Genomic DNA, 13,488 nt, shown 5'->3' with positions numbered 1-13,488 from the left:
TAGGTCTTTGCCCTACATCAATGATTCAATGTGAATATTCTTTATAATTATGATTAGTAATTGATGGAGGCCGGTATAACAAGTTCTATTACCGGTAATATGTAATGAAGAACATGCCAAATGGTCAATCTGGAAAGAGCATTACATGTGCATGATATGACCAGAGTAAGGAGGTACAAGATACTATATCAAGCAGATGGCATTATCATTATATTTATCTAACTCTCAATAGATACTGGTCATGTCCTCCTGTCATTATACACTGGTATGCAATAGGTCCGACATATATTAAAGGGTACGTCACTCAAAAACCAGTGCAAGGATTTACAATCAGAATCTGAAATCCTTTTAGATTTGCACATCAAAATAAGATAATAAAGAAAAAAGAAAAACCCATAGCAATTTTTTAGCATTAATATTTACATAATAAAGTTACATGTAGATCTCCATTTTATATCATTTTTAATATGTTCTTCTTCTGCCCCAAAATAGCAATACAAAGTTGTAAAAAGAGCACAAAAAGTACTGATCGGTGTATAGGTAATAAAGTTTATGGAAAATGATAATGAATGACTGGTTTATATAATATATAATATACCTCATGGCTTCAAAGAGAGTAGCAGCCTTGTTGTCTTCCGTGGTATAGACCATCTCAAACTCCCACTGATTATGAGCCTTTCCTGAGGTAAACCCAGCATCAATGTTGCTACCAATACGATCAGGACGAGGGTAGTCATTGTTTTCATCATAGAGGAAGAAGGCAAAGGAATGCATCGCATCAGCTACCAAGATGAGCTGGAAAGTTACAGTCTGTATGTACAAGGAGAGAGTACAACAAGCATAGATAATTATTTATTTTGTCAAAAAGTTCATATGAACTTGTCTGCTGAGAGCCAAAAAAGGTTTATGTCAAATGATACAATACCTTTCTGACTCTCAGTTGATATAAAGCCATAATCAATTTTTGAAAAGAATGCAAGTTCTATTTATGAAAAGTATATATTATATTTTTTCAGTTATGTTCTAGTTATACTATGATTCATACTTTCAAAGTTGATTATGCCTTTATTTGTTAAGATATTGTATAAACTTCAGTAATTACTATAATTTTTAAAAGTTCCCACACTGATCTAGCATGATAAACATATAAAAGTGCAACACACTTTCTTTTGTCTTTGTTTGTTTTTATGCAAAAACAACAATCAATGACCAAAAAAAAAAAAAAAACAAGACAGCAAAATGATTTGGAAGAATAATACAGATAATATTAAATAAATCAAGAGTAAAAAGGCTCAAAATTCAAAAGGACATTAGATAATAAGACTTAATTGGCTGACCTTTACGAGATCTGGATAGAAAAGATTAAGAAGAAGAAACATATTTGGCTTCAATTCTCACTCTTACAATGAGCACCCTGCAGTTAACATTATCTCATCCTCATCTCTGGCAATATGACAATATTTTTATTTGAAAAGAAATGCTGTCAGGTATCCTTATTTACAGTAATGCAATTTCCAGCACTACTTGGAAAGCTTAATATTCCTACCCAAAACAAGTTAATCAGGATTGTCGGCCTTCAACAGTTGGTACAAACCCACAAAAACAAATATTCCCCTGATGCATATCAGTACTACATACTGATGTAATTTGTATTAAAAATTAAAAAAAGTGGGCATACATTTTGGTATAATTATCTAATATGCTGCAAGCAAGTTGTTTGTATCTCTTGGGTATGTTGGACAGGATTATGTATCATTTCATACAGTAAAGACACACTGCTACTATTAATACAGCTGCTACATTAGCATTTAAAGGTCTACCATACATCTTAGGTCTATGGGTCTAATATTTCTGTACAATTTCTACGCCCACACGTGGGTGCTTTCCCTGATTTGTTGTTAATTAGGCTGACAGCCTATATCCTTTCACAATATGACCTTATGACTTATGTTCACAACTTCACACTATAAATACATGTTACATTCATATCAATATGAACCCACCACATCATGGTACCCTGTTTGCACTATGGTGGAGCAGCCATGGGAGCACAAAAGCATGGCACAATTTTGATGTAGTAATTACTAACTTTGTAACAATATTACTGAGTTATATAGACCAAATTTAATAGGGTGCTATGTTCTGGTAGATATTCTGCTTGATCTTAAACTTAAGTCATCATTATTTCGTGCACAGTTTTGTTTTCATGCTGCTCCAACTTATAGTCACAAGCTCGTATTAATTTTTCTCCAATTAAGTACAAAATTTCTATGCATTATAACCAATAAATTTCAACAAAATGAGCCCCTATTGTATAACAAATTCACTATATGACTATACTGGTAACTATCACTTCTAGCATTAGCAAGAGGTTTTTCATTGAAAGATATCTGTATTGGGCTAAATTTCACCAAATACAAACAAGAAAACCAAAATCCATGCACAACTACCGGTAGTGACTGAAAATTGTGGAGACCAGATTAAGAGTTGAGTGGAAACACACCCCTAGATTTGATTTCCATCTGGCTTTTGACACTCCGACATCTGGTTACCATTCCATCTAATGATACTGCATACCAAAGGGGAGCCCTCAACAACAAAAATCTAAACTTGAACAAATTGAATCAGACCAGAAATGGATTTATACCAATTTACCTGTCAAGCCAATTTCAAAGGAGCTTTTGATACAGTTTTCAGATATCTTGTGTTGTTGTTGAAGAAATCAATTTCTATGTTGCTTATTAATATGAATTGCATTGTAATCTTTCTATTTCATGCAAGATTTGAGATGTCTCTCAAAAGCACAAAGAGCCTTTTGTTGACAAAGTAACAGAAAAAAACTCAAAGAAAGAACTTGTAACAAATTCAAGAAAAGAGTTGAAATTACAATTTGAGTATTATCACATCATTCACATGATTGAGTTACTGTAGTGTCTTCTCCACAAAATTGTATGCTTCAGTTTACTAACAACTTACAAATTCAATATTTGCTGAAAACAAGAGTCAAACCATTTTGTAACATTTGACAGCAATGCCCCACTCATGGATTAGTTAAAAATGTCATGCTGAGTAACAAAAGGAAAAAATACCCCATTATAAAACTAATGCCTGGATTACATTTGGCCTGAGATTAGTCTACGGAGGCCGTATCCTGCCCGTATCCCCTTTTCCGTGCGACCTCTGTGCAGAAGCAGGAGGCGACCGTGAGATTTTTGTACGGATTCACGGGCTCCGCAGCCTGTACAATTTTGTTTCGCGAGAAGTTAAACAAATTTGAAAAAATCGTAAGCCCGTAGCCCATATACATGTCGTAGGTAGCATCGCCCGGAGGCCTCGCACTGATTGTGCAGCAAACGTACGATTTTTCGGTGAACATGGGGGCAAAAAAAATCATGCAGAGATTGTAGACTCGTTGGGCATTCGCACGGCCATTGCACAGCTATAGCAAGGTTGCTGCTCGCTGCCCGTGCAGTATCCGTGATATTGAGCAGTCATCTTTGCACGGAAGCTGCACGGGCTCCGTACGATTTCCGTGCGGAGGCTGCGGAGACTGCACGGCTACTGCATTCAAATTGCACGATTTCCGTACAATCTCCGAGCAGCCTCTGTACGGATTTGCCCTGGCCTGCCCCCGAGGGCCAACACAATATATGGCACGATGCTCGTAGTTAATGTAAACACAAACATCGTACCCCGTAGCCTCCTACGATGTCTACGAAAAACCGTAGACTAATTTATCATACGGCGCCCGGGGCAAACGTAATCCAGGCATTACTTCTACCTAAATATAGAAGGAGTGACTTTGAATAGATCGAGCAGTACCATCTGACTTCTGAAAATATATGTATTGTAAAATTCAGTTGAAAAAGTGATGGTAAGCAAGAAGATTTTGTTTGTTGTTGTTGCAAACACAGGTATCAAATTCTTTTTTTAAACTTTGCAAGTTGTCATTATTATGATATCTGTACTTTCAGGACCATTTGTAATACAGAATGGATAGAATTCTTATTGAATACTGAAATTAATTTTCCCATATCGTGCAATGTGTCTTTTATCAACCTTTTAAAATCAAAATCTGAAGACCATAGAATAATGGAGCTTTCTGGTATCACTTAGTTGTAGTCAATTCAAAAGAGATTTCATTCATGGATGAGATCTAGATAAAAGTCTTGTGTCATTTGGGACATGCACATATTGCACAGAAGCACCTAAGATGTTTGTTTAATGAAAACTCTTAGGGGAGGATTTTCTTATTATGGTCTACCGTACCAGTAAGCCAAAAATTTACACTATCTTTATGACCATGTCATTGTACCTTTAATAATAATATTTATGATCATGCCTACTTGAACAGATGAGAAGTAACAGAAATCGTACATCTGAAATCCATTACTTGAGGTATTTCTCCCTTGTAAAGGAAGTTATAAATAGAACATTTGTCATCAAACAGGAACTTCATCCATGTGGTACCCACAAGTTACTGTAATTTATGGAGTCTGGGGCATGAAGTCACCATAAAGTACAAGCAACAGAGGAAGGAGACTAGAACTGTGTTATGACTGGGGTTAGAAGCTCAAAGGGAGTGGGAAACTTGGGGTATCGTTAAACTGAAACTGGGAGTATCGTTAAACTGAAACTTGTCATCATTCAATCACACTGCAGTTGTTAAAGAAGTGTCTATAAACATGGATATCAAGATTATATTAAAATTGACACGAAGGTTATCTTTATCGTCTGCTGAGAGCTAGAAGTTGGTTAACTCCGTGTAAAGGATTTGAGTTAATGCCCTTCTGGCTCTCTGAGATCTGTGGTGCTATATGTCTCATATAAATAAAGAAATAGAGCTTTTATTCTAGGCATAGTGGATTTTGCCTGCTCTAGTTGACAACATGTTTGACAAAGTCTGATGAAGATATAAACCAACCACACTATCATGCTTTGGTGCTTATCAACAAGTGGAGATTTCCAAACAGTGCGAACCCAGACACACTGATTCATAGCAAAGAAGAAAAAAAAACACTCTGCTTGAACAACAAGCTCTACTTGTCACAAACACTGCTCTTAACCTCTGCCATTGCCCCCCCCCCCCCCCCCCAGAGAATAGTGATCTTACTCTTTTGGTTTCATTCCTGACCACACATCCATCTAGATCCCAACCCCTATCAATCCATGCTCGCTGTAAGGACTGATGTCCCATACAAAAATAACATGGAGGACAGACGAAATATGTGCAGGGAAAATACATTTGAGTGGGAAGATGCAAGCTAAAAAACAAAAAAACTTTGTCTTTGTACCATCACCTCATTACCCCTTGGGAACATCTCTTTTGGTTTCATTCCTAAACACATACCCATCTACGTCAAAGTACCCAAATCACTTCATGATTGCTGTTTATAGGGACTGCCATATTCTCCAATGTGACAACATGAGAGGACAGACTGAAGATGTGCAACAAGCTACAAGTACACTTGTCTCGTTACTTGTTCCATTACCCCTAGAGAATGGAGATCCATCTAGTAAGGTTTCACTCCTAACACCACACATCCATCTAGATCTTACCACAATCACTTCACAATTGCTCTTGCAGACTGTCATATTTTTCCCATGTGACAATAACAAATGATTATTCTTTTTTGTAAATTGATCTGTAAACTTACAGTGAATACCAGTGTAAAACTAATTTCTGAATGGATAATAAATGCGTAATTTCAATTTCAATGAGGACATACTGAAGGCAGGGAGCAGTCCCTGCTGAAGGTGTGCACAGTAAGGAAAATAAGCTTGTCTGAAAGAACTGCTCTTTAACATTGCCTCATCCCCCAAGAGAATATCTCTCTTGGTTTCGATCCCAACCACGCATCTACTTAAATCTTACCCCAATCACTTCATGATCGCTGTTACGGACTGCCATGTTCTCCCATGTGACGATAACAAATGAGGAAGGACTGAAGGTGGTGAAATCAGTGGACCCTCGGCTTCTGAAGTTCCTCTGGATAAGATTAATGATCTCATCTTCTTCGTTGGAAGATACAGTCGTCCGATACCAGACAGAGCTTTGACCTCTGCAAATGAAAGGTAGAAGCAATAAAAAAAATTCATCAAGCATATCATAAAAAGTAAATTGAATATTCATTTGCATTTTGCAAGGAGCTGAAATGCCATTTACCAACTGAAATTTGAATTTTTTACAACAACAAACTCCTAAAGCTCGATTATTCTGCTAGAACTTGGCATTACTTCAGCTTTTGTGTAACGCTTCAAGCAGTGGCTAATGCAAGTCTAACCTCAGTAGTAACAGTATTGGGTTGTGAGGAGAGAAGAAAAAGAAGATTAATTCATTATTCATAATTACCTTATTAACTTGAGCTTGGTATGGAAAGGTGCAATCTTACTGCCACGAGCTCCTGATGAAAAGCTTACATATCCATCACGAACAATCTGTAAAGATTGAGAAAAAATAAAAAACAGACACTTATATACTATGATTTATGTCTAAATAAGAACAAAACAAAATAACAACAAAAATAAAACAAATAATGAAAACAGCTATGATAAGGGCCTAATAAAATAGTTGACTAACTTTTATTTATGTAATGATTAAAAGACATGATTGTGAATCGGTTGTCAGTTTGTGACAAAATCATGATATGATTTACATGTTCAGAATTGAAACCCATTACAGATCAGAAAATACCGACTACCGGTATTAGAAGATAGAAATAAGCAAATTAAAATGGTGAAAGTTTTGAAAGGACTTGTAACTTGTACTTGCTACACACATCTGTATATTGTAATGAGAGAATGCCTTTACAAGATGGTATTTGCAGGAATTTCATTAAAAATAAAATAATTTATATTCCTCATCACAATATAATATATTAACTTAGCAGATAGCAGAGAAGACACTTAATGGATAAGGCTGCCATGAACTCATGATACATTAAAATGTGAAAATCAGGTGAAACTTATTATTTGTTAAAAATGAGCAAGTCTACAGTGGAAGTTTGTTAAAGACCATATAAAAGTAAATTTCCTTTTGATTTTCTTGTAATTTCACATTAAAATGGGTCAAAGTATTAAAGATATGTTGCACAGTTGCATGAACCTATCAGTTTAGTCTGGTTCATCAAAACGGTCAAAATTCTAGCCTTGACCATTCATCATATACAATACGATCAATGAAGCTTGATTTACGATCATCAAAACTTTACAAAACGTTTTTTCTTTAGTTCACTACCTCCAACCCAAAACCATGTCTTCATCTACTGCATCTAGTATGTCAGCGTACTTACACAAATAAGCAATCTAGCAGTTTTCAAGCCATTTTAAACCCAACTTAACTCCTAATTTGAGGAAATATTCTCTTGATCCACACCAGTGTGAACTATTGATGATACCACCCACCCTCATTACACTCTCATCAAAGGGGTGTACATGTAGCTACACCACACTACAGCAACCACTTCAATATATATGCCGCTGCTCCCGACAATTCTGTGAAGGTTTCTGCCTCTTTGAAAGGAACGGTCCCTACAATCCAATACTACAAAAACAGTGAATGGATCAACAATACCCACTCCTTCTCTATTGTAGTCCAACTACACTGAGAACCACCTAAGCTCCACAGTGTCTGTGTTTTGCAACACACACTGACTGGCATTTGTATTCTACCATTCAATCGGAAACTCACAGCACCCCTTAGTATCAGTATGGGAAAAGAAGTTCTAACAATGGTTTTAAAAGTTCTACAATGCAGTTGAATCGGCGAACAAATCTTTTCACAGATTCAGACAAATCGTTCTGCAATTATATCTATGTAATTTCATATCCAATTACACACATTTACATCTCATGTGAGAAGAGGGTGCAACCACGCATTAAACCTCCTTCCTCCTGAACACCGAACCTGTTTTCATTTCAGCTTCACTAGTCTAATGGAATTCCTGCCGGAGCAAGTTCAACTACAAGTTTAGCCCAGAACTTCCACTCCGAGACAAAGTGGGGCTGACATACAATACTTGAATGATATATTGCACAGCCTCAATTTTCTTGTTAACTCCCTGCTGTGTAATTGCTCCCCAAGGTGTATCATATTCTAGAGGAGGTACAAGACCCCATTAAATTCAATATGAATTCAAGAGATATTGCATGGATTTGAGGTTGATAAGGAGGGCACAGAGCATGTCCTGCCAGCATACTGATTCAGATAAATGTTTGTAAGTGGGTTTGTTTCTGAGCCAAGTTACGGTAATGTTTTTATATCCAGGTTTTGCCCTTAATCTAATAATACTAGTACATGAAGTCTCTGGGGTACTTAAGAGTTTCTGTAAACATAAGAATAATTGCTATTATGAAGGTAGCCAAACGGTTCATCTAACTGTATTTATCTTTCTCTGCATTAAAAATAATGCAAAATAATAGTTTTAATAATTATACCGTAAATGCAGGGGAACTCTAGATATCAAGTTAAAATGGACATGTCTACAGGTCTACAATCTTAACAAAATAGAGGGCGTTAAAGTTAGGGTGACTATATGCCTACATGTAGCTAAGCTCCAGGGTCAAAAAGCAAGCCAGTGTCAAACTACATTTACCTTTTTAAAGGAGTAATGTAGTTCAAGATAACAAGTTGTGGCAGCACTGATGGGGATTATAAAGAGGTGAAGCCATGGACTATTGATTGGACATGTCAATACAGTCAGAGCAGAGCTCTCATGCCTGAAACCTGACCCAAGAATGACAGAGGATGTCCTTTCTTCTCTCTTCCCTTGATACCAATAGCGGTACAAAAGTGACTATCACAAACACTGTACATGATGTACATCCTTATTGTGCACCCCTGAATCAATCAGAGATTGAGCTGGAAGGGGGGTAATCTAGTGACTAACACCAGACAATACACTTCCTGTGGGTAAGGAGATTTGGCCCTAAGTCGCCTCTATCCTAAAAGAGACAGCTCTATAGAAGAGCAGGGAAAAGATATCTTCATCTTAATCTGCAGGGATATGTTCTGAATGGAGCATATTCCTCTACCATGCCACATGTTTATCCAATAAAAAAAAATCACTTGATTATGATAACAATTAACAATTACATTCAAAAGAATGAAAGAAGTTAAGGACCCCAAGGAAATCAGGTCAATTCAAGTATGTAACATGCCCATGTAGAAAGAATAGATTCCAACATGTGTATTGTTTCAAATGGTGAATAATTTATATGTTTCCTAACATCAACACATAAATACAGGTCTAATTGTAAATGAAAATATTCATTAATTCCTTTAGCATTTAAAGAACTTACACATTCTAAATAAGTCAATGAGTGAAGCCTACAGGATATTAAACAAGGATTACCCGGTAAAAGGAAAAAAGAAGAAGCTCATACCGGTACATGTGTGTGTAGGTCTTTCTAAATTCAGTTTTCAAAGTCTTCCTTTCAATCAGGATGCAGCGATCCAAGACAATGGATTAGATTAGAGGCCATCTAAGTTCCATTGAAACGCTTACCAGTAATGAGATCTTTGGCACAGGATTAACCTTTGGGATAAGGGGTTCTTCAACAAAAAACTGACTTTCATGTTTGAATATCTCTCTGATTTCCTGCAATTTCATGAAATAATCTTGTTAGGAGAAAGCTAAAACTTTGCCAAGTCAGAGCCAAATATTATTCCTAATCTAACACTGTGTGCCTAGATGTTTAATGTAATAATTATGTAGTTATAGGTGGCAAAAACAAAACCATGCACAAAATGCACACATCATTATTTTCTCTGGTTGCCAATAAATCTAATGGCCCAAAATCTAGAAATGAGTTGTGGCATACTTGTAGGCATCCCTGGCAAAGCTTGATTCATCAACATATATTTTACATAATTAAATATCAAATGTTTAATACTTCTTTTGGCAAATGTTGGAGACACATGTACTTCTTTACCTATATGATAGAATGAGAGACAACACAACCTAACAAACCTCTGATGTGATCAACAATATAGCATCTGTTTGGAGCCAGAGTTAAAGGCATCGTTTAATAATGTAAAATCTGAGATGCATGGCCTTACGTGATATCAGTGTCTGTGATATGGTGTAATATTGAAGCCCTAAAAAAAGTGCGCTTCAAAATGATCAAGAAGTGGCTCAAAAAAGTAAAAAATCTTTGAGTGAACAGTTTTACCATACTCCTTTTCCCCAATAGACTGTTGTGTTATGAAAACTGTTTGGCAAACGGTTTTCAAAATTTGTTATTCCAATCATAAATATCTTGATAATCAGACAGGCAATCGGCTTGTAAAAGTCATGGAGTTCCTGACTGACCTAAAGGTTTATAATTATCATTGCAGCTTGAGCTAAATCCAGGATTTTGTTTCAGAATCTGAGACAAAATTACCGGATCCCTGCGCTTCTGGCTCTGATCACACAGTATGATCAAACAGGTGTACATGTCTAAGAGTCAGAGATGATTAATGACGCTGACCTTCCTTTAAACCTGATCTTGAGACTTGAACATACCTGTCCCCTGTCAATAACCACTTCTAAGATTCATACTTGACTTAAAGTAGGCTTAACAAAGGTCATGACCATGATGACAGTGTCATGAATCAATTATCAAAGAACTTTCCTGGAATATCTGCTAGTACAAAGGTGTAAATGGTCAATGGGTTATTCAAGACTATGAATTAAATATATTCATTAAAAGCCTTCCCGTAAAAAATAATAAAAGAAGAACTATTTTACTTAGGTACATTTTGTGCTTTTTCATCGCACTTTCACAGTAACTTGATTAATCATATTTCTGAATATAGTATAAATCACAAATAATAGGACTTGACACTCGTGGTGGAGTAAAAAACAATCACCAATAAATCCAAACATTTCTAAGCTTAAAATCAGGCTATCATATTTCATTGAAATTACACCATTATGTCAAATAGGCCATGTCATGTGAATGCATAACACCACGTACCCCACAAACATTCACCAGTGCTTGTTCCAGTCATGGAGTTAGGAACTCCATGTTCCAGTCAATAAACCCCTGTAAAATAAGTGATACACAATGAGTGCATTGTTGCATATTATTGTACCAAGTCGGTAAACTTACTAGACCGAATTTTCCGTCTCTTTCGTTCGTTAGCCTCTTATTGGGGTAGGGTCGGCTCTCTCTTTAGAGACGGAAGCCGTTTATACACATGTCCTTGCTAACGCCACGGCCAGTTCTGGTCGTAGCGTTTTGCCCCCAAAATCCCCCAAAATGTCATTTTACCTCGAGCATGTTATATTGTAAATTAGGCCTAGGCTATAATAAATCAGTTCCACTTACCAACTTGACTGAAATAATCAGTTTAATAGTCCCTTTTTAGGAAATTATGGGTCAAAATCGGAATCCATGTTGAAAAAGATTTTCAAAATGGATTTCGATTTTGACCCATAATTTCCTAAAAAGGGACTATTAAACTGATTATTTCAGTCAAGTTGGTAAGTGGAACTGATTTATTATAGCCTAGGCCTAATTTACAATATAACATGCTCGAGGTAAAATGACATTTTGGGGGATTTTGGGGGCAAAACGCTACGACCAGAACTGGCCGTGGCGTTAGCAAGGACATGTGTATAAACGGCTTCCGTCTCTAAAGAGAGAGCCGACCCTACCCCAATAAGAGGCTAACGAACGAAAGAGACGGAAAATTCGGTCTATAAACTTACATAAAGTAGGGATTGCTCCTCTCCCAAAAATGTAAAAGGCTCTCTGAACGATAGGGTTAGAGGCTTCTTGCTTCTCCTGTTCAGCTTCTTGTCCGTTGTACCTTCTCCAAAAGGGAAGAATTGATCCCGAGGCAAACAATTCACTACAGCAATTAGAACTGCGAATATTCCAAGGAGAAGCTTCATGATGTCTGCCTGTCAAGTCGAGGCTTTCTCAGTTAGTGCAATCGTCGTCTGCTACACTAGCTAGCGCGAGGCGTTTCTCGCTCGCCTTGAGAGCTCTTCGTACGAACGTGCACGCAGCGGACGGAAAAGAGCTGGAGCACTCAGTGAGCTGGAGAGACATGTAATGCGAGGGGTGCAAGAGAGGGGTGCAAGAGCTAGAGAGGGGTGCGAGAGATATTGGTGGTGGTAAAGTGATGGTGGAGGGGGGAGGGGGAGGGATTTCAATTTAATTCAAGAACATTCTTGCAGCCGAGGCGAACAAAATGGGGAAAATGGCTATCGAATGGTTTTACAATTTGAACATTTCGTAAATAAAAATTAACAATTCTTTGAGTTGGTAGTAATAAAAAACAAAATTCATGCTTTTCTAAGTCAATGGCGAATTTAAAACAAAGTTTAAACCTATAAACGTTCTTCCAATGTTAAATAATTGCACAATTCTGAAGCATGATTATATGATTAAAAAAATTATGTCCCAAAATAATTATATATGCCCGTTTTTGTATTTATTCAATATTATATGTTTGTTAACATGTTAGGTTGGAATGAAAAAGTGGTGCACAATATTTTAATATTGGCCTAATATGTATCCAGTATAAACAATAACAAGATCATTAATAGTTAAATTAAAACGTTTCAAGGTACGTAACATATATAACTGTCTATTGCACTTCTTTCTCATTTCCTATACTTGAGTATCCCATTTTAAATCACATTGAATATAAACTCCAAGAACTTTAATAACATTTTCTTTATTTAAAAGTGGCCCATCAATATACAACAGTAATTTTTTTGTTGAGTTTGATTTTTCATAAAAGAGACCGTCTTAACAATAATTTTCTAATAACAATAATTCCGATTGCAATTTTGACATTTGTGTACAAGTCCGGCTTTCTATAATACTTATCAAATGGGAGTAAACCTGACTAATCTCTAAGATTTTACATGAAATTAAAATATAAATTGATCATACTACTTATCATAAAGGTAAAATTGCACCATTTCCGTTGGACTAACTTGAACAAATTTGTGCAATCCTGTTTAAAAAATACGATTAGTCTATGTGTATAATTTTAATGATATTTTCGAAAAGTTTTATAGGGACGGGCCTCCCCCCCCCCCCCCCGGTAAAAAAAAGATTATAATATATTTTTTTTAATTCTCACGAATTAGGCACACAACAAAATAGTGCTCTTACCCCCCCCCCCCCTTAATCAGCGGCTGGATCTGCCACTGAGTATCTACCGGTTCGACATTAGGACGAGAGAGAAAAAAATGAGGGTAAAATAAAACTTGAATGTTGCAATCGAATATGCATGTCAGAGATTTTAAAAAATACTGTGATGGACGGAGCCTCGGAGGTCATTTGCCCCCTCCGGACGTATCCAGTTGACCTCCCACTCCCCCCCCCCCCCTCCCTCCACATTTCATCTATTATCTGTGTTTTTTCTCCAATCATATTGAATTGCTCCGCTGTAACCTCCTCAACGTATACATGACACATCATGGATGTTGTGTTTAGTAGTATTTTTGTCCAACGGGGGCTATATTTGTACCCAAAGGA

At 36.6% G+C, this 13,488-nt stretch overlaps 1 protein-coding gene across 1 annotated transcript in view; it reads right to left on the bottom strand.

Moving 5' to 3' along the window:
• LOC586685 (nidogen-1) overlaps positions 1 to 11,981 on the bottom strand; it is a 34,668-nt gene extending 22,687 nt beyond the window's left edge. Inside the window, exons 1-4 of the mRNA XM_786457.5 lie at positions 11,700 to 11,981; positions 6,353 to 6,438; positions 5,876 to 6,062; positions 599 to 810 (exon numbers count right to left, since the gene is read on the bottom strand). Coding sequence (XP_791550.3) covers positions 599 to 810; positions 5,876 to 6,062; positions 6,353 to 6,438; positions 11,700 to 11,885 — 671 coding nt within the window. The 5' untranslated portion in view covers positions 11,886 to 11,981. The remainder of the gene's footprint in view (positions 1 to 598; positions 811 to 5,875; positions 6,063 to 6,352; positions 6,439 to 11,699) is intronic.
• Between the last annotated feature and the right edge of the window lie 1,507 nt (positions 11,982 to 13,488).

Source organism: Strongylocentrotus purpuratus, unplaced genomic scaffold (genome assembly GCF_000002235.5).
Source record: "Strongylocentrotus purpuratus isolate Spur 01 unplaced genomic scaffold, Spur_5.0 spur5_scaffold_5, whole genome shotgun sequence".
Taxonomy (NCBI): Eukaryota; Metazoa; Echinodermata; class Echinoidea; order Camarodonta; family Strongylocentrotidae; genus Strongylocentrotus; species Strongylocentrotus purpuratus.
This window is presented reverse-complemented; position numbering and strand designations above follow the sequence as displayed.